The sequence below is a fragment of the Leptinotarsa decemlineata genome, unplaced genomic scaffold (genome assembly GCF_025532065.1).
Source record: "Leptinotarsa decemlineata unplaced genomic scaffold, Ldec_3_MD MMD2_P_RNA_scaffold_7, whole genome shotgun sequence".
NCBI lineage: Eukaryota > Metazoa > Arthropoda > Insecta > Coleoptera > Chrysomelidae > Leptinotarsa > Leptinotarsa decemlineata.
In genome coordinates, this window is record NW_027412534.1 from 4,018,351 (window position 1) to 4,044,761 (window position 26,411).

The following is a 26,411-nucleotide window of genomic DNA, read 5'->3' on the forward strand; positions in this document are numbered from 1 at the left end:
CTCTGTCAAATAATACTATCCAAAGAAGAATTAGTGATATGGCAGAACATATTCAAGCGCCAGTTGTGGAAAATCTTAATAAATGCACGTACTTCTCTCTTCAAATGGACGAATCCACGGATATATCTAACTGTGCCCAATTTATTACGTTTGTAAGATATGATACAAATAATGGCATTCAAGAAGATATTTTATTTTGTTCCCCATTGGAGACCATTACCACTGGAAAATGTTTATTCGACAGTTTTGTGAAACGCATAAGTAAATATGTTATTGACTGGGGAAAATGTATTGCTATATGCACAGATGGCGCTAAAGCTATGACAGGACATCAATCTGGTCTTGTCGTCAGATTACAAGAAATAATGCCTAATGCCACATGGAGACATTGTTTTTTACATCGAGAAGCTCTGGCGTCAAAAGCTTTACCTCCTGAAATGGACTGTGTTATGAAATCCATCATTAAAGTTGTAAATTCCATTAAAGGAAAAGATTTACAGACCCGTATTTTTCGAAAAATCTGCGAAGACATGGGTGCTATATTTCAAAATCTTCTTTATCACACCGAAGTAAGGTGGTTTTCAAGGGGCAACGTCTTAAAAAGAGTATTTCACTTAAGAGCAGAGCTTTTAATGTATTTGAAAGATGAGAAGTTCCCATATGAAAATCAATTTTCCGATCCTATTTGGCTTTTGAAACTAGGTTTCCTTGCTGATATATTCGAACAATTAAATATTTTCAACAGTAATTTGCAAGGTCGCGATATTAATATAATTACAGCCACAGATAAAATTAAGGGGTTTATAAGAAAAATCGATTTATGGTCAACTTCACTTGGCAAAAAGCAGCTCGATTCATTCCAGTGCGTTCAGGAAATTATAGAAAATGTATGTTACAGTGCTACAAATTTTGAACAAGTTTATGCAGGCATGCAAGTTACTTTGCTTAATTTAAAACAACAGCTCTGTGATTATTTCCCCAAAGAAATTCAAAACGGTTACGACAGTTGCAGATGGATACTGAATCCGTTTTCAGCCGATTCCTTTCAACATGCTGAAATACCAATAAACATGAAAGAACAACTTATTGAAATATCAAGTGATGGAATGTTGAAGCTCCAATTTTTTTCCCAGAACCCGGACGAATTTTGGACCAAAAAGATGCAGGAATACCCTCAGTTGGCGAATGAAGCTGTAAAATGTTTGGTTCCATTTGTAACATCATATTTATGTGAGTTAAGTTTCTCGTCTATGACTGCCATTAAAACAAATGTGAGAAATCGTCTCGTACTTGAGAACGATATAATTGTGTGTGTCTCACAGCCTAGATTTGAAAGACAAGTTTCAAAAAAACAGGCGCATGGGTCTCATTAACATTGTAATATTTGACTTTATTTTTTTCTTTTACTTTTAAGGACTTTTAATATTTAGTTTTATGTTTCGTTTGATAATTAATTGTTAATTTTTATTTACGGCTTTATTAAAATAAAAATACATGATTTAACAAAGTAGTGTTTTTGTCTTATTTTGGAAATTTCCGGCGACCCCCCTAGTACCTCATTGCGACCCCCCAGGGGGTCGCGACCCACACTTTGAGAAACACTGCCCTAGGATATAGCAGCTTTACATTTTGCTGTTTTTGAAGTGTTCAGAATAAATTAATAAAAAAAGATAAATATTACTGATTAATAATTTGTTTTATTATACTAAGTTGAAGTTGTCACGCGCTAAGAAAATGCTAGAAATGGTGTCATCGAAATTGAAAAACACCTTCGAGCCTGAATACAATGAACAGGGACATTTGAAAGAATGGAATAGTTTGCATCAAAGTCCGAAACCTTTTACAGTTATTCTAATTCTGAAGCAAACCATTGTAGCAATAATTTTGAAGTTGCTCGGAATGTTGAAATAAATTTGAATGATGTACTAGCCGTCACCATCGACTCGGATATCGAATTTCAAAATTCAATTACATTTAATAATACACTAATAAATGTTACTGGTCAAGATCAGATATCGGTGAAACCGACAGAAGACCCCAAAGAAGTTAATTACTTTAATATCAACCTGATTGAACCCACAGTTCATTGTATATCCGAGGGCATATCCAATACAACTACCCTGATATCAGAAATGAATAATCTCGAGGAGAAAGCACAGTTACAAATTCACCATATCGAATTCAAAATTTTGAATAATGAATCTGAACTATCTGATATTAACGATAATATGCAAGATCAGATATCAGCAAAACCAACAGAAAACTCTGAAAAACTCAATCACTTGGGCATAAACCAGATAGAACCAACAATTTCTAATGAAATAATCGAAGTGGGACTACTGTATATAAGTATACTGTGCCTATAGTATATTCGAGCAAGTCATATGTCGTATCTCGAGTTAGAATTATATCAGTGAATGACGTCCCATCACTAATTATTGGGAGAAACGTATGGGACAGGTGCAAAAAGAAACTGAAGGATACATTTTGTGGGTGAAAAATTACGGTGTTTAAGAACCCGCTAACGTTTATATAATGGAAAGAAATTCCAATTGAAATATAATGTTTACATAAGTTGAAAGCATGGTGTAATTTGTTTGAAATCACATTGTTTAATGGTTGGACATTGCTAAAGATCTATAAAATAACATAAGCTAAAATTTTATATAGGATATACAATAATGATATAAAGTTTTGAAAATCAGAAGTATTTAGTAATGAGTTTATTGACATATTTTCATTTCAAATTTTAATCATTTTAGTCTATAATATTCCTTATTGTGAACTTCTTATTATTATACAAACTACAGACTAACAATAAATTCACTAATCTGATATTCAAACTATAATTTTATTCAAAATTGTTAATCTGAACAAGTTCTATTAAAAAGTTATATAACTTTTTTTACTAAAATTGATAATTTAGGGTTTTCGTTTCTTTAAATTTAATCGTGGAATTGGATATAATGAAAGTGAATCTCGAAAAGTTCTATAGAGAAGTTGTGTAATTTTTTTTGCTAAAATTGATAATTGGGATTTCCGTTTCTTCAAATTGGATCGTGGACTTGAAATTTTCTCGATGATAGGCGGATTGAAAATTAAAACTGAAAGTGTGGTAAAAACTTATAGAATTTTTTTTTCACAAAAAAATCTCTTAACCTTTCAGTGGGCGCACGCGGAATGTCAGTCCGCACACACATACTATCGTTTGTATTTTTGTTAAACTTGGCAAGTAAGCTTCCTGGCTCCCTCTAGCTTCTCAACTCATTACATATGACTCTAGTACGCCGCGACAGCTCAAAGCAATAACACGTGAATAAGATAGGTCCTTGTGGAATGTGAATCCGCGCGCGCCCTTGCACATAATTTTTTTGTTTTATTACCTTGTGTATGAAAAGGTAAGTTTAAATCAGTTGTTTATAGGTAAATAGATCTATTTATACTTCTCTATGTTTCTCATTATTATCAAAATAATTTTCTAACAGCGTATATGAAAAATAAAATATTAGCGGAACGTCATTCCGCGCGCGCCTCATTAGGTTTCTTTTTACAATCTACACTTTGTTTCAGATACAATGTCCTATAATTATGAACGCGAGCAGGAGATCCTCGAAAGGATGATGCTTGAATGCCTCTCAGACAATGAAAATGAAGAAGAAGAATTAGACGATGAGGTAGACCTCAACGAAATTGATCATGTGGAAGAAAGAAGCGATAGTGATACAGAACAAAAAAATAGATGAAGGAGACACCTTCAGCTCGGTAGAAGTATCAGGACACGAAGATGAAAGGAGGAGTGAACCAGTCTATACAGGAAAAGATGGCACGAGGTGGAATGGGTTGCCGTGTTCTAATAAACGAAAAAGAACAAAGCGCGCCAATTTATTTATTGAAACAATTACCAGGACCAAAGCGAGCTACTAGAGAACTGAAGACTGCTATAGAAATTTGGATTTTTTTTTTCAATGCTGAAATGCTGCAGATTATTGTAGAATATACAAACAAATACATCGAACTCCTTTCTGATTCCTACACTCGACAGAGATCTTAGACCTACTAATATAAATGAAATTCGAGCTCTCATCGGACTCATATATTTCTGGAACATACAAAGCAAATTATTTAAATTTAGATGATTTATGGATGAGCAACGGTAAGGGCATTGATATTTTCAGACTAACAATGTCAATCAAACGTTTCAAGTTCCTTCTAAGATGTCTCATACTTGATGACAAGGACAGTCGTGAAGAAAGGAAGCGTTTTGATAAACTAGCAGCTATACGTCAATTTTTTGACATGTTTATGAAAAATTGTAAAGATGGATATAATTTATCTGCGTTCACTACCATTGACGAAAAATTGGAAGCCTTCAGAGGAAAGTGCTCCTTTCGTCAATACATACCGAGTAAGCCGAATAAATACAGTATAAAAATATATGGAAGTATATGTTGGACGTCAACCAGAGGGGCAATTCAAAGCAGTCCATTGTTGAGAGACTGAGCCAGCCAATTCATACTTCGGGACGGAACATCACGATGGATAACTGATTCATGAGTATACCATTAGTTGACAGGCTTATCACAAATTACGGGCTAACTATTGTGGGAACTTTGAAAAAAAATAAAAGTGAATTACCTCTTGAATTGCTTCACGTAAATCGTCCCGAAAAATCCACTATTTTTGCCTTCAGAGAAAACTGCACTCTTGCATCTCATTGTCCAAAGAAAAGAAAAGTTGTGTTGTTAGCCTCTAGTATGCATTCCGATGATATCATTGATCCTGAGAGTGGAGATTCTTTCAAGCCGGAGATACTGACACAATATAACAAGACCAAAGAAGGAGTTGATGTTGTAGACAAGTTATGCGTAAAATACAATTGTGCCAGATCAACACGGAGATGGCCGATGGTGATTTTTTACGCTTGTCTAAACGTAGGTGGTATAAACTGTCAAGCAATTCACCATGCAACCACTAACGATAAAATCTTACGACGTAAGTTTTTGCAAAATCTCGGATTTGCATTACTGGAAAATCACTTGCGTGAAAGGGCCACAATCCTTTGTTTACCTAGAAATTTGAGGTTGAGAATTATGGAAATATGTGGTATCGAAGAGAATGGACCAGAAGCGACTAGGCAAGTCAATACACATCCTGAGAAAGGTAGATGCTTTTACTGCGATCGCAAGAAAATTCGTCAATCAAGATTTTTTTGCAAAAAGTGTCATAAATTTAGAGCACGCTACTTTTATGTGTTCTACTTGTTTAGGTTAATACCAATTAATTAACATTATTTTTATACTGTTTTGTGAAATAATCTCTTTTGTTTCCATTTTTGATTTTTTTGTATTATTTTTTGCATCTGTAAAAGCTTTTATATTTGTTATAAAATGTGTTTTATACAAGTAAATATCACAATTTACTTAAAACCTATCGAATATCCTAAAATATAGGCCAACACTCACATGCGGACTACCAGTCCGCACGCGCCTCTTTATGTAATTTTCAACACGCGCCCGCTGAAAGGTTAAAGAAAGATAACCAAAATCTCTTCAGGAAAGATAACTTTCATCTAAATGTTGACCTAGCCAAACTATAATTTTAATCAAAATTGTCAATCTAAACAAGTTCTATTAAAAAGTTATACAACTTTTTTTACTAAAATTGATAATTGGTATTACTGTTTCTCTTTAAATTTGATCGTGGTAGGCAGATTGGAAATAAAAACTGAAAATGTGGTGAAATCTTACCGGACTTTTTTGTCCACTTCGACATTTTATAATTCAATATAAAATTTGATTTTGATGGTAAAGATTGGAAATATTTCTTTAGGAAATATAACTTTTTTAATCTTTTATAAAATTTGATTTTGATGTTAAACCTTGAAAAAACATCGTTACGAAAGATAACTTTCACCTTGAAGTTGACAAAATCGAAATGCGATTTGAATCAATTTTGTTAACCTTGACAAGTTCTATAAAACAGTTTCATGATTTTTTGGTAAAATTGACAGTCCAGGTTTTAGGTTTTTTCAAAAATAGTAGTAAATTTTAATATTTTTCAATGGAAAGCGGATTATAAATATAAACTGAAAGTGTGGTGAAAACTTCTTTGTTCACTTCAAAATTGAAGCTTGGAAAAATCTTTAAATTTAATCTTGGACTTGGAAATAAAAACTGAACGTACAGTGAAAATTCGCAGTACCTATTTCGTTCACTTTGATATTTTTTAATTTTAAATAAAATTTTATTTTGATGTGAAGATTGGGGAAATCTCTTTAGGAAAGATAACTTTCACTTAAAAGTTCACCAAGTTCCATAAAAAAGTTGTATATTTTTTTTGCTCGAATTGATAATTTGGGATTTCCGTTTCTTCAAATCAATTAATTTTCTAAAATAAGTATTTAGTTACTGTTCAGATGTTAGCTAAACAGTTGGTTAATTTGTGAGTAGGATCCATTCCTGAAAAAACATTTGTGTATGAAGGTGAATTTTTTTAAATGTTTAAAAGTAATAGAAACATCGTTAAATAAAGTTTGAAAATATGTTTCTACTTTTTTTGCAGGGTTATGATGAAACAAGCTTGAGTCACCAAAAAATTTTTGCAGTCGTAGTTTTTATTTGCGTTAGTAGTAATATCGCGGTCTATGATTGCTGCATCATGGCTTTTATCTTGGTTCAATCAAGTTGGACATAGGAAAATTGTATTACACAAAAAACAACTATCAAGTCGATATGATAACAGGGCATGGTGTGTCATTTTTGGAGAAAAATGCGAAGTTATCATTGATGGTTTTCATGATGATTATGATAGTTTGGACCACTTTGCTAGAATTCATAATACTAATGCCTTTCAAATTTAATTAATTAATTTGAATATCCCACAAAGAATCTTTACTGAAACTTGGAAATGTAGTAAACCTCGTTCAGAAGGGGATTCTGGTTTGAAAAGATGACGACACTATAGAGGATTGATCCCCAAGAATATTTTGAAGATTATGTTATCAGAAATTGACTCAAATGATTACGAAAATCAATCTTTACAAGTCACATAAAATTTAACAGAAATTTCTAATGTGAACAACACTTTGTTCAGTCAAGATGATTACAGACGAGGTAACACTAATTCCTGATATTCCCCTGCCTTTACAATATGAACCAACTGATTTGAACCATAATGTACAAGTATCAAAAGATTTAGATGCAATGCAATCACCTGATACATGCGAAGAGGTTCAATCAGAGACTGTTGCTGAAGGAATTAGACATATTTCTTATAATCTGCCAGATTTTTCAAGAGTAAGAAGTGTATAAAATATACATCAGCATATAGTAGATTTACCTACTTCAAATAAATACTTTGAATGGAATGCTACTGACAGTTCACATCACATTTTTCAAACAGAAGAGCTTATTCCAATCCACGTTAACATTTCTCCTCCTCCTTTGGTGTCTATTGATAGCCACAAAAACAATGTTGAAGACACTCAAGTGGTTCAAAATAGTAAAGCAAGGAAATTAAGGTGAGTTCTATTTTTTATATACCATTTTTTTAACTGCTTTTTACATATGAGATCATCTGATACATGGTTAAAATTTTGGGGTGCAATTTTGTATTATGTTGAATAATGTTTTCTTTTATTACAGGCGTATGAACAAAGCAAATATTTGTAAATATTGCCACCTTACAAATACAAATATTAGACGACACATTACGTCAATGCATAAAAACGAAGAGGAAGTAAAGGAATTCTTGTTGTTGGCAGAAGGTAAACAATTATATAAAAAATTATATACATATACATGCAATAAAATTTATTTCAGACAATCCAAAGAAGAAACACGTTACTTTCACAAATTCGTCGGGATGGAAACTTTTGTGGATTTAGAGAAAACGAGGAATATGTACTATCTCGAAAAGAAATAAAATTTGAATCCAAAAATTACATAACCTGTAAAGGATGTAAAATCATATTAAAAAAATCATCATTACTTTCTCATTTTAAGAATAGTTGTCCAAAGAATGTCGGGAATGGCACTTCCCAAACTGTTTTTAAACAATAAAAGGCAAAGAGTTACAAGATTAATAACAGTGCTAGTGAGACCATGAAAAACTTAGTTGATTTAGAGAAGGCCCAGTGAGAGATGCCATAAAATTTGATAAAATGATTTTGATATATGGCAACGAAATGTGCTTAAAGTATCGGCAACAAAATCACTATGCGATGATAAGAAACAGGATGATACGACTGGCAAAATTATTGTTTCAAATCAAAACAAACCGCAAAGAAATTATTGAATTGAAAGATTTATTGAAACCTTGTTATTTTCATGATATCATCAAAGTTTTGAATGATATTGGACACTACAATTCCATATCGGGGAATTATGAAAAGCCATCACTGCCAACAGAAATTGGTTCATCTTTGAAATATGTTATACAGTTGTACATGTCTGAATGTATAAAAGAAAATAACATGCAAGAGCCAAGAAGCCAAGGAGCCAAAAATCTGTTGCACCTCCTCCAAACAGCTCTTTCTGCTCGTGTGAATAAAACTGCTGCTGAAAGCTTACTACAGCAGAAAAGACGTAAAACCCATTATTGCCATTGATGTCTGATATCCAGATGCTCAATGTCTTTCTTCTTGAAGGAAGAATCAAATACCATGAAGCTCTTCAGAAAAAAATCAATATTAGTGATTGATTAAACTTAGGAAAGTACATTTTGATAACTTTAATGGTTTTTAACCGGAGACGGCCTGGAGAAATGGAACGGGCACTAATAAACGATTTAGAAACAATCCAGAAGATTGATGAAAATTCTGAAATATATGAAAAACTCCATTCTGAGGAACGTATATATGTGGACATATATTTGAGATTCATAATTAGAGATAAACTTGCCAGGGGAGTGCCAGTACTGCTTCATAAAAAAGTACACGCGTCTTTAAAATTGTTTTTAGGTTATAGAGGACAAGCAGGGGTTTTACCCAGCAATACTTTCATTTTTGGACTGCCTCAAGCTGAAAGTGAAAATGTTGTGTATCGTCATCTTATTGCAACAAAGTTACTACAAAAATTTTCCGAAGAATGTGGTGCTCAGGTTCCTACGGCTTTGAGGGGTACTATTTTACGAAAATATGTTGCAACTTTCTCCATGTCTATGAATCTAGATAGGGAAGAATTAAACAATTTTCAAAACTACATGGGGCATGCTGATAAAATACACAGAGAATACTAAAGATATCCCATGATAGAAAAAGACATTTTGAAAGTTAGCAAACTTCTTCTCCTCGCTCAAGGTCCATCTAGTACCCACGAATCCGAACACTCATGAAATTGCTTCAGCATCGACCTCAGCTATAATTAGATCTTGCAGTTCTTCTGATGCCTCATCCAATACCATTCCTGAAGATGAAATTTACAATAAAAATTGCGCTCCTACCTCATCCACAAATTGTAAAAACACATATCCTCATTCTGAACAACTTAGTGACAGCGATGATGATCCAGATTATAGTTACTATGAATCTGATAACAGTACTGAAAGTCCACCAAAAAAAGAAGATTTTTTGGTAAGAATCATTGTATGATTTTGAAAGTTATTTTAGTGTGTATTTTTTTATTTATAGTCAAGAGATGTTGCTTTTGAGTTCGGTTGTGGTTCATTATTATGTAGAAAAAAATATCTTTCAAGTATATATTGGGTCATGTATATTTTAACTCTATTGGAAATAATTTCATTGACAAAATGTTCTCTTTTTAGATATAGATGGAGGAACAGCTAACATTAAGAGACTCTGGTCTCCATTAGAAAAGGATGCTGTTCTTAAAATTTCCAGCACTGAATTCCAAAATAAAAAGATTCCAACATTAGGACAAATTAGCAAAGCAATTGAAAATTGTGCAGACCTGCAAAAAAGAACTCTTCCTCAAATTCAGTTATGGATAAAAAATAATTTACACCAAACTTCAGGTGAGTTGATTCAAACTCTTATAACAATATTTTTTGAGAAGTTTATTTGATAAGTGTATTCTGTCATATTTTTCAAAAAAAATAAAATAAAATTATTTTAAAAATGTGAATATTTCCAAAGTATTACGAAAACAAAAATGGTTCCACTATAGATTCAAGAGGTCAATTATTCTTATGTTCAACTGTAAATAAGAAGAGTATTTCTCAAAACCATTTAGTGATTCATGAAGACATAAAATTATTACAAATTTTAAAATATTTCGGGAAGTTCTACTAAAAATAATTCCATGATAACAATTCATTATTAAAACAATTTTTTTGGATCTTCAAAATACGAAACAAACTAATGTGAATATCTGTTCACTACATCTTAGGATGACCATATTATTTGTGCTGGTGATCTCAAAATAGATTATTTAGATCCAGTGAGTATTCCGTGCATTAGAATGAACAATATTTTTAATTCATTCGGTTTGAAGGAAATGATTGATGAACCGACTCGATATAATGTGACTGACAGTACGCTCCTAGATCTTATCTGTTCTGAAACACTGAATATAAGCGACTGTACTACGGTTGATTGTAGTATATTTACTGATCATCGTCTGGTATCATGTGAAGTAAGTTTTCCTAAAACGAAAAATCGTACTTTCCTGTATAGATACAGAGACTTCAAACGTTTTAACCAAGTTGATTTTAGCACTACTTTAGAAGAGACCGATTTTGCTATAATGTATAACATGGAGGATTTGAATTGTAAAGTTGACTTTTCCAACTTAAATATCCTTCGAAATTTAGAATTTTCACACCACTAAGAATCGTGAGAATTTCCAAAAACAAAGCTTCATGGTTAACAGAAAATTTAAAACTTTTGATGAAGTTAAGAGATAAGGCTTTAGTAAGATACAGGAAAAACAACTCTACATCGGTGGTATTATTAGGATTTGAGAATAAACCTTGAGAAAACCAAATAAATTACTGGCTAAGTGTCTTTTTGGTAGTACAAAACGTCAGGTTAATTTCAATATTGTAACTTTTTCAGTGCTTGTGAAAAAAATTGTTATTCAAATTTCATGTACCCCCTTTAAGGGGGTGTATCTTAACAAGGGATGCTCCAATGAAGTTTCTTTATATGAAAGATCCTATCTTTTTTTCGATGAGGAATCACCTCCTTAAATGTTTCACACTTATTCAGTTACACCCTGTATCATCACCTATTTTTTTATTCATACCCAAGGTGACATACATCGAAACAAAGACTCTTTACTTGTTGACCCATATTTATAGGTTCAAGAACCGTTTTTTTTATTATTCGAGGAGAACCTTTAAAAATGTTCCGGATATGCAGAGGCATTTCCCGGGTAACTGTGAAGTGGCTGATGCGATACTTTGTTATTATGATGCATTCCATAGACAAAGAGTGCATTCAGTATTCTAATATAATATGCATATACCAGAAAAATACACAAGAGTAAGCAAACAATTGTCCACACTTTGATATTTGATAATCTTATAGTTATCATGTGAGTAGCATTGCACGTTATTTTTTCAAATTATGTAATTATACTTTTATCATAGGAATTCAATGCAATATAAAGATGCCCCTTTCAATTACCGATGGGTGTACGGTAACGAAAAGCAACTAAAAATAATGGTGAAGAGTGACCGAAAGGTTTCACCAATCCTAGATAGGCAGAGGTTAGTACGATACAGCTTTTTATGAAATTTTTTTAAGTAATTTTTTTTCTTCCAGAAAAGGAGGAACCTTCAGTCCCTTTAGGGATAAATAAATAAATGAGGCTTAGAATAAACAACAAATCTACCGAAGCTGATATTATCAGCTTGTGTGTGGTGACATATTATTATGGTGTGATGTTGACGAATCAAATGTAATACAGTCAAATTAATGGAGAAGAAAACAAGGGTAAAAATGATATCATAGGTTAACCAGAAGAATTTGTTTTCAACTAGCTTGAGAGTTTCAGATATAGCTTGATTATAAAAAGAGCAGTAGACGAAAGTTGGAACAAAAATGGCTTAAGAAAAGTGTAAATAATATAATTTTTCCCAGGAAATAATACTAAATGATAATAACAAAAATTTCATAAAAATAAAATTACTATTCAGGTTATCATAACGATAAGATTGAGAGTATTCCGCAGCATATACGAATTGTAACTATAATTTGTTGTGAAGTAAGGATAATTAGTACAGAAGAATCGTTTCAAACGTTATATTTACGTCATAAATTAATCATGAAATATGGGGCAAGCGCGATCATCAAAATCAGGAAAGTATAACTTGTGTTGATATGATAATGGCATGCCTCAGATATCCACAGAAAAATCTGACAGAACCAGTGTGTCAAAGAAATTATTTTAAATAGCCTCAACTCAATATCAATCATAGTATATATTTTTTTATGTCGACTAATCGATGTGTTAAAATTCTTGATCTTGAAGTCAGCCATTATTTCAGTATTTCTTAAACAGAGATAATGAGTCTAGTTTTTTCAATTCTTTTGGAAGATCGTTGTATATCTTTGGCCCCAGAAAGATGCTAGATCTCTGGGCTATAGTATTAGTCACATGTGGAACAAAAATGGTAAATTTTTTTGACCTTGTGGAATAGGAATAATATAGAAACATTTTGCTCCGATTTTTTTCTGGTCAACAGCAAGTTGTGACGTTTTCCTCCTATCAGCGGCAGGAAAAAGTGCAGCTCCGGCAGCTGTTCGTCTTGGTGAACAAAAAGGTCGTAGGAATTTGAGTGTATTTCTTAAAGAGAACGTTATATAAACTTATTGAGGGCGCCACCTGACTAAATGCATTATATAAGAACGTTAGTTTTACCAAGCCAGGGCAACAAAACTGAATAATGAAGTTATTCAAAATAAATGCATCATGTGCGCATCCTGAAAATAAATCTGGGCAGAACAAAAGAAAACTTGACCAAGTAGGCAGCTATAATTTCGCTTGTTGGGGAAATATACATAACAGTTTTTATTGTATTATAAGGTGTTACCTTTTATGTAAAAGTATACATTTGAATGCATAAGTATTTCTTGCAATCACCCAGTACTGCGTGTTAGCTTTACACTTGATATTTTCTTGTCGAATATGATGAGTAATAAAAAAAATGGTTATAAAATAAATCTGGCATGTTATTTCTGGACTAGATAGTGCTGGTAGGAGAATCAGGATCGGGCTGTTGTTCGCCTTCTTTCCGTATAGTGGTCGATCTCGGAAGAAAGAAGATTTCATAGTTCCAACCAACGAAATCATAATTTCATCCAGTTAACTCCGGGGTGGAATAATAATATTGGGATTTATTTTTATTTCCAGCTTTACCGGTAATTACAGGGTTCGATAACCACACCTACAACCCTAAAACAACTGATTAGCACGAAAAGAATAAACAATAGGTACCACTCACCCCACTAATGGAGGGTTGAAATATCAAAAAAAACTCCCTGATAATTCCTTGAATTCGCCAATAAATGAAGTGAAAATATATTGGTATTCGACTTCATTCAAATAATAAAAAATTTGGAGAGCCGGTAGTAGACAAAAAAACTACCAGAAGGTGTTATATCTTCATAAATGATACTTCTTCACGAAAGTGAGTAGACACCTTGTCAGAGTGGCACTTTGAGTTTTCTCCAATATTCGCAGATATGCAATTTTATCCACAAACGAACTCGCTTCATGAATTCACCTCCAACTCTAACCATCGGCCATTTTTGCACGATTAGCCTTGCGCAGATAGCATGACTGAGCAGCGTTGCCGTTTGGGTACAATTGTACCCAAATGGGAACATTTTTTTGCTCATGGTACAAAAGTACATTTTAGGCAAAATAACCTTGCATTATCGAATTGCCTGATGCACATTTAACATATATTCTTAGTACAAATTTACATTTTATATTTACCATTAAAATAAGTTAAGGTAATAAAAAAATCATCACACATAACCGCGATTCAACCGACATCTGTTGGCTCTTGGCACTTGGCAGTATTAAGTCCGCGGCAGAAATTGCCCCTATCTTCTGTCTTGTAGATAAATGCACTAGTGCCACTAGTCGGTAATTCCCCGATAACCGATGAATCTAGGGACTTTATCGAAACGAAAGTGGATATTGTGGAATATGTTATTGTACTGTGTACTCTACTGTTCCAGTATAGTTTAGTTTTAGTGTATTACTAATTGTGTTTTCTCATATAAAAATAATGGATAGGTAAGTGATTAATAAATTGAAATATTTTAAACATAAATGTTTAAAGAGAAAATGAATAATGAGTCATGTAGCATTTTTTATTTTTGCTTAATTCTAGAGTTATTGCAGTAGCGTAGTTTGGGTTCTTTTCAACATTTTTGTGAAAACTCGTACGAAAATTAAAAACATTTAGAAAATAATTCATGTGTGAGTAATTTTTGAAAACTTCAAACTGCCATAACTGGGTTGTTTGTGGACCGATTTTGGTAAATGAAACGTCAACGGCTGTGTCATAAGAAGAAGTTTATGGTAATGTTTTGGCAAAAATTCGTTGACGTCGCCAGTCGTCGTTAAATTGATGAACTATTTTTCTGAAATTATCTGGCTTCTAAAACACATATTTAAGTATTTGAATTATCGAAATTGGAGGGTTTTAGCCGTTAGACATTTTTTCAAAATAATATCGAAAAAAATCATTTGTTAGTAATTCGTGAAGATTTTAAACAGTCATAATTCGATTATTTAACGGACAGATTTTCGTCGCCGGAATTTTAATTATTAGATCCTCGTTTCGCTTGTCGCAGCCCTTTTTCATATGCCATATGAGACAACCGATGTCTCAACAAAAAAATGTTTGGCAATTTTAATCCGATATTTTAAAAATAATAGAGTTGATGCTTTCATAGGGTTGTTAGAGTTAGAAAATGATAGCACAGCTGCAAATATTTTTGAAACTTTGATTAATTACTTGGAATCACTTAATATTGACATCCAAAATATGACTGGATTTGCAGCTGATAACTGTTCTACAATGATGGAGCATTTAACAAAGGTTCAAGCTTTACTAAAAAAAAATAATTCCTAATTTAGTAGTGGTCGGTTGCAGTTCCCATTCCTTTCATTTGTGTTCTTCATATGCATGTTCGCATATACCCACATCACTTGAAGATTTAATTAGAGGCATTTACTCACACTTTTCACATAGCTCTAAGCGTTTAAATACATTAAAGGAATTTCAAAATTTTTGTGAACTGAAACCACACAAAATTCTAAGACCTTCTGAAACTAGATGGCTTTCTAAGCAACAGGTCGTCGACAGAATTTTAGAACAATATGATGCTTTAATTTTATACTTTACCAATGCAGCATTTGAAGAAAAATCTGCGAAAATAGACAGTATATTGGCTGCTTTGAAATACAATATAAATAAAATGTATTTATACTTTTTATCATATGTACTGCAAATAATAAATACCATCAATATTGAATTTCAAAGCGAAAAACCAAGATTGCATCAATTATTACCAAGAGTTTCATTAACATTTAAACAAATTTTGAAAAATTTCCTTAAATTGGACGTAGTTGATAGTCCTGAAATAAATAAAATTAATCATAAAGATCCATCTAATTTCTTAACTATAGAAAATATGTATTTTGGTTACCAAGTTCAAGAATTTAACGATCAGCATCAAATAGAACCTTCTGAATTACACAACTTTAGATTAAAATGTTTAAATTTTTACATTGAGCTGTCATCCCAGATAAAAGATAGATTTCCATTCGGGAATGAGTTGTATAAGCAACTAATTTGGTTGGATCCACGAAATATTTTTTCTAATTTGAAAGCTCCTTCTATAATACCTTTAGTCAAAAGATTCCCCAACATGGTAGATAAAAATTTATATGAAAATATTAATTCTGAATGGCGAATGTTGGCAGAATTACCTAAAGCAAAATTTTATGAAAACATGGACTTGGGAAATTTTATAAACGAGTTGGGAACTATAAAAAATGCTTTAGGTGAAAATATATTTTCTAATTTATATAATTTTTAAAAAAATATTTTATGCTTGCCTCATGGAAGTGCTGCTGCAGAACGTATCTTTTCAGCACTAAATCTAATTAAAAGGAAAAATAGAAATTTGTTAGATATAAATACGTGTCACAATTTATTGTTAAGCAAGGAAATGTTGCGACTAACCACTTGGCATGAATGGGAGCCTCCCAAAGAGATGTTAAAATTTAAGAAAACATAAATAGTCTTTATTCTGTTACTATGAAAATATGTTTTTATATGCTACAGTAGCTAAGACACTTTTTTACGTTATATAGATATAATATTATTTATAAATATGTAATATTCGTTATGTTTTGTTCCATATATTTTATTTTGTTATTGAAAAAAGTTCTCGTTTTTATGTTCTATATATTGTACTTTTCAAAAGTCATTATATCTTATTACTGAAAATGCAGTGTTCTTTCAATGTTTTCAGATTTTTAAAAGCAAGCTGAATTGGGTACATTTGGATACATTTGTTTGGTACAATAACATATTTGTCTGCGGCAACACTGTGACTGAGTATAATGGTGCCATCTCTGATAGATAGGAGTACTCCTTCAGGATTTGAAAAAATCTTAAATGATGGGACACAATGCAGAATAAATCTAAGAAGACTGTATGAAATATATAACAATACGTGAATATCCGAAATATCCTAAGGAAACAATTATGAAGAAACAGTAGCTAAATACTTGATTTGAATTCTACCACAGCTGACCTGGTTGCGTTAATCTATTCATATATTCAATTCAATCATTTCACATTTATTTGATCACGATTGAGTGAAATATAGTTTTAATCATTATCACTTTTCAGTACTTTTCCTGAATGAAAGAAAAATATATGATAATTAATTATAGGAAAATTCCTGATAACAATGATTTTCAGCCAGGCAACCAGCATTACTCATATGATGGTTATCAGTTGACTAATCCTTCAGTTCAGCTGGCGATTTATCGAAATATTTATTAGCGCTACCTACTCGCCAAAAGTTGAACTTTTCGTCGCACTTTGAATTGATTTAAAGATACATACAAGCATCTTCACGAACTGATTTCTTCGAAATTATATATACACAGGGGAAACAGAAAGTAGCATCTCCGAATGGTACAAAGTGTCAAATGAAATATTTGTTTTACATATAATATATTGCTAAGCTTGTAAAGTTCATCTGATGGGTAGGTAATTGGTTTTCTGAATATTATTTTCGAAGTCCATTTTTTAATTATGTTATCATTCTTTATAATGTTATTATATAAGCTATTATGCCATATCTCAGTTGGGATTCCACTAATGCGCAATACAGCATTAAGAGGTGTTTTTCTTCAAGAATGTTTCTTAAATATTTGAATTTAGACAATAGGCCTTGAGTTATTGCACTAACTTCCTAATGTGTAAGTTCCATTTTAAATGATTGTCTATTATTACACCGAGATACTCTATTTCTGTAGCTTGTTTGATTTTCACGATGATTTCACCTCTGATTTCAAGGGGTTGAAAACTGGATAAGTTTTTGTTATTCACTGAAAAGGCTGAATAATTTGTTTTAGAAAAATTTATAGTAAATAGTTTGAAATTGAGCCAGTTAATGATTGTTTTAAAGTCATTTTGTGCTTTAGTGATGAGAGAGTTCCAGTTTTCGGCTTCATAAAAAACTGCTGTGTCGTCTGCATAGCTTATAATTGTCCCATCAGTGTGAAGATTAAACAGGTTATTAAGACATACTGTGAAAAGAATTGGACCAAGTATGCTGCCTTGAGGTACCCCAAACTTCATCACTTCCTATTCACATAAAGTATGACCTACTTTGACACACTCCTTTCTCTTACTCAAATAACTTTTCATGGGAGTTAAACACGTTCCACGAATACCTAAATCTTCTAGAGCGTTCGGTTTATTATGACTGACAGTATCGAACGCCTTCGCCAGATTAACGAATATGCAGAGGCACGGTTTACTACTATCAAAAGATTTATAAACTTGTGTAGTGGCTCTTTAATATACTCCAGAACTTCTACTGATATTTCATATATTCCTGGTGCTTTGTGTTTTTTAAGTTGTTAATTATTTCTTCAAATTCATATATATTTGCTTCTGTTAAATATATTGAGCTTTTGTTAACAGTTCTGAGCTCTTTATGCTTCCGAGGAGTTTCTATTTTGAGCACTAGGTCCTCAGCAATTTTAGTATAATGCTTTAAAAAAAATTACGCAATCTCTATAGGGTTAGTAGTGATTATGTTATCCCCATTCTATTTCTGTTACTTCAGTGCTTTTGGATAGTTTAGAGCAAGCAGCATTTACTGTTTTCCATAGTAGTATGACAGTTGAGGTAACGATAGGATTTGTCCCCCTTGAATTTAAAATTGACGTGTTTTTGGATTATGTTTTGAAGAATTCGTTTTCGGTGTCGGGTTAAATAGAACCATAATTACAAATTTCTTCCGCCATTTAGATTTTTTTAATATAAATTGCCGCCATCTCAGTCATATACACATGTCGTGACGTTCCTCTCTCACTCACACACACACATTTTTCCGCACATATAACGAAATTTCCCTTTATTAAACATCCTCCATGTTTCACCTCGATGCACGCAACACTTTCACCACCACCAATTGACAAAAAACTCGTTTTATGGCTTTTTGAAAATAATAGAAAGATGAGAATCTGAATTAGCATTAACTATTCTAAAACTACACTGATATCATGTTTCCATTCCACTTAAAAAATACATATACATTTTTCTCTTACTGACGTTGAGAGAAGGAATAACTTTCCTGAAACCTAACAACTTGCGTTTTTGTAAAACTGTTTAGTGAAAATTTCATAATGAAGTTTATTTTGAATACCAAAATAAAACATAAATTGTTTATGTAGAACTGAAAGTCAAGTTACCCATAAACAATCGATTTTTCCTGCAAAATTCTGATGGTTTCTTGGTCGGGTTCGTGTTTTGATTATGTCAGAAGCGAAAAGAAATCTACTTCAATAATTACGGAGGTGTTTCCATGAAAAGTGAGACAAATTGGTTTTTTCAGGACGAACAATTTTCCATAAAAAATCCGTCTTGGTAGTGAAATTGTTGTCGTGATTTTGAATCCGTTGGAACTTTGAGCCTGAATTGTCTCCTAATACTATTTTTTGCAAAACTGGGTTATTCCATCACTCCTGACGAGCAGTGTATATCACTTGTATAAACACCAGACAAAACCACTAATTTGTTATGTTTCTGAGTGTAATACACCAGCCGATTAACTCATCATTAGAAAAATTAATAATGTAATATTTAGATTTAAGAAGACCGAGATAAATTTATCTTTGAAATAAATATAATGAATGGAATAATCAACTTCATATCTGAAGCAAGGAAACATATAGTTTTGAAGACAGTTAAAATTAATACTGATATAGTACCTTTATCTCAAAACTCAATCAAAAATAATAGTAATTTTTTATTAGATCAGGAAATAACTCAGTCAGAAAAAACCTCCGCTAGATCATCTAGCTATATTTATTGTGAATCAACATTTTCCTTGTTTCTCGTAAAATAATAAGCTGATATAATACGTTCTGAATCATTATATTGTCGCCATATATTGCGTGTAGTTCGAACATATGTTGTTTCTTAGTTTAGTTTTGTGTTGCACAGTTGGCAAAAATGTATGGTTGGCACAAGTAGTTGTATGACAAAAATAAAACGAGGTTGTTGATGGTTGCTTCACAGTATTTTTATTTTATCCAAAATAGTAAAAAATAATAGAAGTAAAATAGTAAAATCTATCAAATCACACAACTTCCATAGTTTCTTTAGTAGATTAACTTGGTGATAACAGTTGTCTTGTCACCCAAACAGACTTCGAAAAAGAAATTGTTGAAACAATCAGACTCATTTTTTATGATTCTATGTAGAACTGGAACCAGATGATGTGCGTTCATGAAAATCACACAACTCCTTATAGAATTTCGGGTAGATCAACATAGTGAAAACCGTTTTCCTGTCATCCATACAGATTTCGAGAATAAAATTGTTGAAACGATCAGACTAACTTTTTTAAACCCCTTGTATAATTGGAACCAGGTGATGTGCGTGCATAAAAATCGAACAAGTCTTATGGAATCTTGGGTTGATTGACGTAGTGACAAAAGTTTTCTTATCACCCAAAGAGATTTTGAAAAAAATTGTTGAAATAATCACTCATTTTTTGAGATTTCTTGTAGAATTGGAACCAGATGATGTGCGTTCATGAAAATCACACAACTCTTATAGAATCTTGAGTAGATCAACATAGTGAAAACCGTGTTCTTGTCACCAATACAGATTTCGAAAAAAAAATTGTTGCAACAATCAGACTAATTTTTCAAAACCCCTTGTAGCATTGGAACCAGAAGATGTGCGTTCATGAAAATCACACAATTCTTACTGAATCTTCGATAAATCAACGTTATTGTATATATCAAGAAGGTTCATTCTCATTGAAAGATGTAGAGTTCCACAGAACATTCAGGGGTAGAATATTAGTGACAGGTAGGTACGCATTCGTTATTACGAAAAAAATTTAAGAATTTGTTAATAACACCTGCATCTTGAATTTTAAAGACTGGAGATCAGTCTGTTCTGTTTAAATAAAAATTGGCAAAGGAAAATTTTTTCAGAATCAAATTCCAACAAATATACAAATCATGGAAAGAATTTTGAGCAAACAGCCATTGATGACTATCAAAAAATATTTGTCAAAGAGAAGATTGATTCCTTCTCGAGGAGTATCAGTTTTTGGGAGGATCTCCTGATAGTATGGTAGATGAAGATGGGATCATTGAGGTGAAATGTCAGTTTTCTGTGAAATATTTTGATGTATTAGAGGCATGTCGTTTAGGAAAAACTCCATATCGTGACAAAAGTGGTTGCCTTAAGGTTGTATCCGGCTACTTATATCAAATTCAAGGCCTTCTTCAAGTAACAAGTCGAAAATGGTGCGATTTGGTTATATATACCTTCAAAGGTATTAAAGTAGAGGGGATTCATAGAAATAATGAATTCTGGCAGAAATTTATGTTACTGAAATTGAAAGATTTTGATATGTTCTTGATACTGCCTTATCATTCTGGTTTTAGTGAGACAGTTAATTTTATTAAATGAAGAACTAGCCAAGAAATGTCCTTTTTGGGTAATGGTTTGGTGAAAGATCCTGGATTTTATAAGCAACTGGATAGTTCGTACATATTATGCAATTTTTCACAAATCTCGTGCGATGTGAGAGAAAAAACATCCTCAGACTTCAAAATTTTGAATGGACAAAATTGGCTGACCAATTTCATCGTCAATATTTTATTTTCTATTATTAATAAATCGAATGATCATCTTATAATTTTCACCACTATGTCCTCATAAATGTTGTCAAATAATCTAAGTTCAGTGCAAAATCATTCCGAAAAATTTACTTTATCGAAAAACAGTTTTGTGATGATGCCATTTTTGAAAAGTTTTTGTCACAATCATAGTGCTTTCATTCCCATTTCAAAAGTATTTAATGTTTCTGGGAACATGAAAGTTTATTTATTTAAATTTCACAATATATTTCACAATATATTTCATGGATTGATCGGTATTGATAACTTGAAACTACTTGAAGCAAATGTAACTTGAGAAAAGGATTTTTGACAACACTTCATCCACATAACAAATTGCATTATCATAAAATGAAAAATGATTTGAACCTCATTACCATACTTCCCCGAAACGAACAAGTAATTAAAATAAAAACATCTGTAAGCGACGTTGAAATTATAATTCCTTATCAAAAGATACACAACTGAAATTCCAGAGATTTCACATATAGTCAGTGGGCATACTTGAAGACTGGCTATAAATCAAATCATCTAAAAGAACAATTCGTTCAGGCCAGTCTCAACTCCCTACACTGCAGGTTATTGCGGCAGTTCTATCGCCAACAGCATATGCAGGAATAACTTCTGTGAAGAATCCTGCACTTGACACCTGTCGGATATAATTCAACACCCTTCGTGGTATTAGCCAGGGGGGTAGTTTTTCTGATACGTTTTAACCTACAGTGTAGGGAGTTGAGACTGGCCTGAACGAATTGTTCTTTCAGATGATTTGAAATTCTAGAGAGTTTGTCGATCGCGAGAAACGGAGAAGCACTACCAACTATATTAAATAACAGTACGGATCAGATTACACTAGATTTCTCTGAACCTATTGTCGTTGAAAAATTTGATAGAACATGCATGATAGAATATAACTTTAATAATTTGGATGAGACGTACAAACGTAAACTGGACTTATCCAATATTAAAACTGACCATTTGAATGTTGAAGAAAAATCAATGACAGAAAAATTATGATTAGAATTTTCCGACATTTTTTACCATGAGGATGAACCACTTACTTTTACAAATAAAACTAAACATCGTTTAAAAACAAGTGACGAAATACCCGTTTACACAAAGACATACAGATATCCGCTCATTCACAAAAAAGAAGTCCAAACACAAATTCAAAAAATGTTAGATCCAAAAATCATAAGGCCTAGTAGTTCACCTTGGTCGTCTCTAATTTGGGTTGTCCCTAAGAAAATGAATGCCTCCGGTAAACAAAAATGGCGAGTTGTTGTAGATTATCGGAAACCTAATGACAAAAAAATGTTTGATGATAAATAGCTCTTGCCGAATATAACCGATTTACTAGATAAACAAGGTAGATGCCAATATTTTTCGACTTTAGATCTTGCCAGCGTATTTCACCAAATTGAAATGTGTGAGAAAGACATAAACAAAAACAGCATTCATTACCGAAAATGAGCATAACGAGTTCCTCAGGATGCCATTTGGTCTCAAGAATGCTCCCGCGATTTTTGAACGAGTGATAGAGAATATCCTTAGAGGTATTCAAAACGAAAAATGCTTAGTTTATTTAGATGATATAATTATCTTTTCCATATCTCTCCAAGAGCATATCGAAAGGTTAAGAGCAGTTTTCCAAAGACTCAGAGAGTTAAACTTCAAAATCCAACTGCTAAGTGGCTTATCTTGGCCATATTGTTACTCCAAACGATGTCAAATCAAATCCGAATAAAATTAAATCAATGAAGAACTTCCATATTTCAAAAACAACTGAAAAAATTGAAGGATTTTTTGGACTGTTAGGATATAGACGATTTATTAATAACTTGGCAAAATTAAGGAAACCACTCACCAAATGCTTCAAGAAGGGTGGACAATCATCCACGACGAAGACTTTCTATCGTGTTTCGACACCTCAAACGTAGCTTTGGGTACGGTCTTAAGCCAACGACCTATTGGAAAAGACCTTCCAGTAACATAAACTTCAAGGACTCTAAACGACTCTGAAATTACAGCACAATAGAAAAAGAACTATTGTTTGGGCAACCAAATATTTTCGTGCCTACTTTTTTGGCAGGAAATTTAATATAGTCACAGATCATAAACCACTCCAATGGCTATTTTCAACGAAAGTCCAGAGTTCTAAATTGCTAAGATGGCGAATCAAACTTGAAGAACATCAATATAATATAATTACAAAAAAGTTCATATAATACGAATGCTGATGCACTTTCACGCATTGAACTACACACAAAACAGTCAAAGACTTTTTGAGAAGAACTAGATGAGATAATCGAAGAGTCCGAACGTCTAGCCGGCCTAGCTATTACTTTTGACAACCAAAATAGTAATAACCCTAACTTAAATACCCCAGACTACCAACCATCTTCAGATATATCAGAAATAGGTAAACCTTTCCAAGATAATATTTTTATGATAGTTAATGCCGACACAGAAACTACTCAAACTCCCGAAAAACATGAACTAAACCCAATTGAAGAAATTGATAACCTTACCGTACACACTAAAACCGAGGAAAATCCAATTGTTGAAATGCCCATTTCAGAATCACCAGTAAATTTCGGTCCAAATCAAATTATTTTCTAATCCGTTCTTCATTCACCATCTAAACCAAAAATAAAGATCTTATTTGAGAAGAAACAGAAAATGACTGTTCACCTTTCTTTAAATAAATTTGAAAGAGACGTAAATGATTTTGTAAAAGGATATATCGCACCTAACATACTTTACATCTTTACTTAAAAAATTCAGATAATTATGAATGATTTTGTAAAGTAATTAGACAACATTCCAAATGGCCTTCATTAAAATTCAAAAGATGTAAAATCAAATAAATCGATGTCACAGAAAAAGCTTTAAAACTGATACAGGCATATCACGAAGGTAAAAGTAATCATAGAGGCATTGACGAGACCGAACAAAAACTCAAAACCCTTTATTATTAGCCCAATATGAAAGATTGTATCCAAACCTTTATTAACGAGTGTGAAATCTGCCAATACGAAAGACATCCCATCAAAACACAAATGAATATAACTCCGACACCCACCAAACCATTCGAAATTATTCACATTGACGTTTATACTTTAGAAAAAATATATTTTTTACCATTATAGATAGTTTTTCAAATACGCGCAAGCATATCATTTGCCCTTTTCATCGGCTACCGATATAGATGACAAACTTTTGATATTTTTTCAGATCATGGCGGACCTATCCAAATTATAGTTGACAACGGATCTGAATTTAAAAACACAGTTATTGAAGAATTTCTCAAACTGCACAAAGTAAATGTACACTTCTACTCACTCAATCACCCCAACCCCCAACGGACAAATTGAAACACATTAGACTTCTTAATACTAGAGGATTGGTTTACGCTATACTTGTATACAATCACTCAATACATTCTGCAACGAAATTGAAACACATCGATATAGTTAATGAACATATCACATATCAATGAAAATCCATTCGATATCGACATAGACAATCTTTTTCTCAGACTATACAAATGACCACCGACAAAAAATTTAATTACTCTACGAGGAAATAAACAGGAAAATAATGAATCGAAAAAAAAAAGGTTATTTCAAAATTTAATGAAACGCGCGATAAACCAAAAATGTTCAAATCTAATCCTAAAACCAACGAGAAAAACACTTGAGACAGAAACATGCTATCAAATTTGAAAAACCGACCACTATCACAAAATTAGACGAAACTATGAAAACAGTTTCCACAGAAAATCACGAAAAAGTACACATGGACAATTTAAAAAGTGTTATGATTTTAATAAATAGTTCATTTCGTTTCTTTTCAGAATACCTTTTGTATTCTGACTTCAAGACAGAACAACTTTGAAAAACCTGAAAACAATCCTGGTATGGTACTTTTAAAATTGGGAACTGCCAAAATTCAACAATACGCACACGCACATACTCACGCTACTATAACCTGAATCCATTCATAACTGAAATCCATAAACTGAACGACCAATTCGGGCAAACTTTAGAAGCACTCAGTATAAAGAAAAACAATATTTCCTCAGTTAAAACAGAAAATTACATCAACATTTTGACTTTGACAAAAGACAAAACTAAATCCAAATTGCAAGAAATAATCATACATCCCAAACGAATCAAAAGAGGATTGATTAATGGTATTGGTTCGATATTTAATCAATTTCAGGAAACCTCGATGCAGAAGACGGGGAACGGTACGAAAAACTTATTAAGGAACTTCAACACAACCAAAAAGTATTGGCTTCTAGTGTTGTGAAACAAAATTCAGTGTAAACCAATTTGATCAATAAATGCAATCAAACAAATAATTCACAATGAAAAATTTCTTCAAGAAAAAATATTCCAAACAAAGAGATATCAAGAAAATAGAGCATATGTTCACGATATACTCAACCAAATGATTGATTTGTTTGAAATTCAACTCTGTGTTACAGGACACTGAAAATTCCATAGCATTCGCGAAACTCAACATTATGCATCCAAGCATAGTGAAACCCACAACTTTTACGCCGAACTTCTCAAATTACACAAAAGTATTGCTAATAATCAATTTCCTATTGACATTACTTTAGAAAATATATTGAAATAAGAGAAAATCATATTTTTTATTTTATTCTGAATAATAGAATAAATAATCTGTCTACGTCTGCAAAAAAAAAATGCCGATTAGAGAAATTTCGGGAAATCTCTGTGAGCTGCAACTCCTGAAGATGGAAGAGACTTTGACATGTAGACAAATCGATGCTAGGATTACTAAGCCAATAGCTAACCAACTGGAGGACTCTACCCAAAGAATAGCAATATTTCCAAATAAAACAACAATCCACCTACAATGTAATGAACAATAGGAAGTTGAAAGAATAATTGGATCCTATTTAATCGACATTCCAGGAGGCTGCAAAATCAAGGTGAATCAAATCGACATAATCAATGAAGAAAATGTAATCAGTAGCAATCAAAAAATATTGATTCC

At 32.3% G+C, this 26,411-nt stretch overlaps 1 protein-coding gene and 1 long non-coding RNA gene across 2 annotated transcripts; both read left to right on the forward strand.

The window, feature by feature from the left end:
• The first annotated feature begins 320 nt into the window (after window positions 1–320).
• Window positions 321–3,743, forward strand: LOC141480254 (zinc finger BED domain-containing protein 5-like). Its single transcript, XM_074170128.1, has 2 exons — window positions 321–1,230; window positions 3,571–3,743. The coding sequence occupies exons 1-2, from the start codon at window positions 321–323 to the stop codon at window positions 3,741–3,743; spliced, it is 1,083 nt and encodes a 360-aa protein (XP_074026229.1).
• Window positions 3,744–7,118: 3,375 nt separating this feature from the next.
• LOC141480313 (uncharacterized) lies at window positions 7,119–8,111 on the forward strand. The gene is made up of 3 exons (XR_012464264.1): window positions 7,119–7,519; window positions 7,644–7,765; window positions 7,821–8,111. It is a non-coding gene; the product is annotated as an uncharacterized lncRNA (long non-coding RNA).
• The last annotated feature ends 18,300 nt before the right edge of the window (window positions 8,112–26,411 follow it).

What these genes read in the sequence shown, in the direction of transcription:
- LOC141480254 (XM_074170128.1), top strand. Translation starts at nt 321, where the DNA reads ATGACAGGACATCAATCTGGTCTTGTCGTCAGATTACAAGAAATAATG. An exon ending in ATTTGTAACATCATATTTAT is followed by an intron (nt 1,231 to 3,570) that starts GTGAGTTAAGTT and finishes ACTTTGTTTCAG; the next exon opens with ATACAATGTCCTATAATTAT.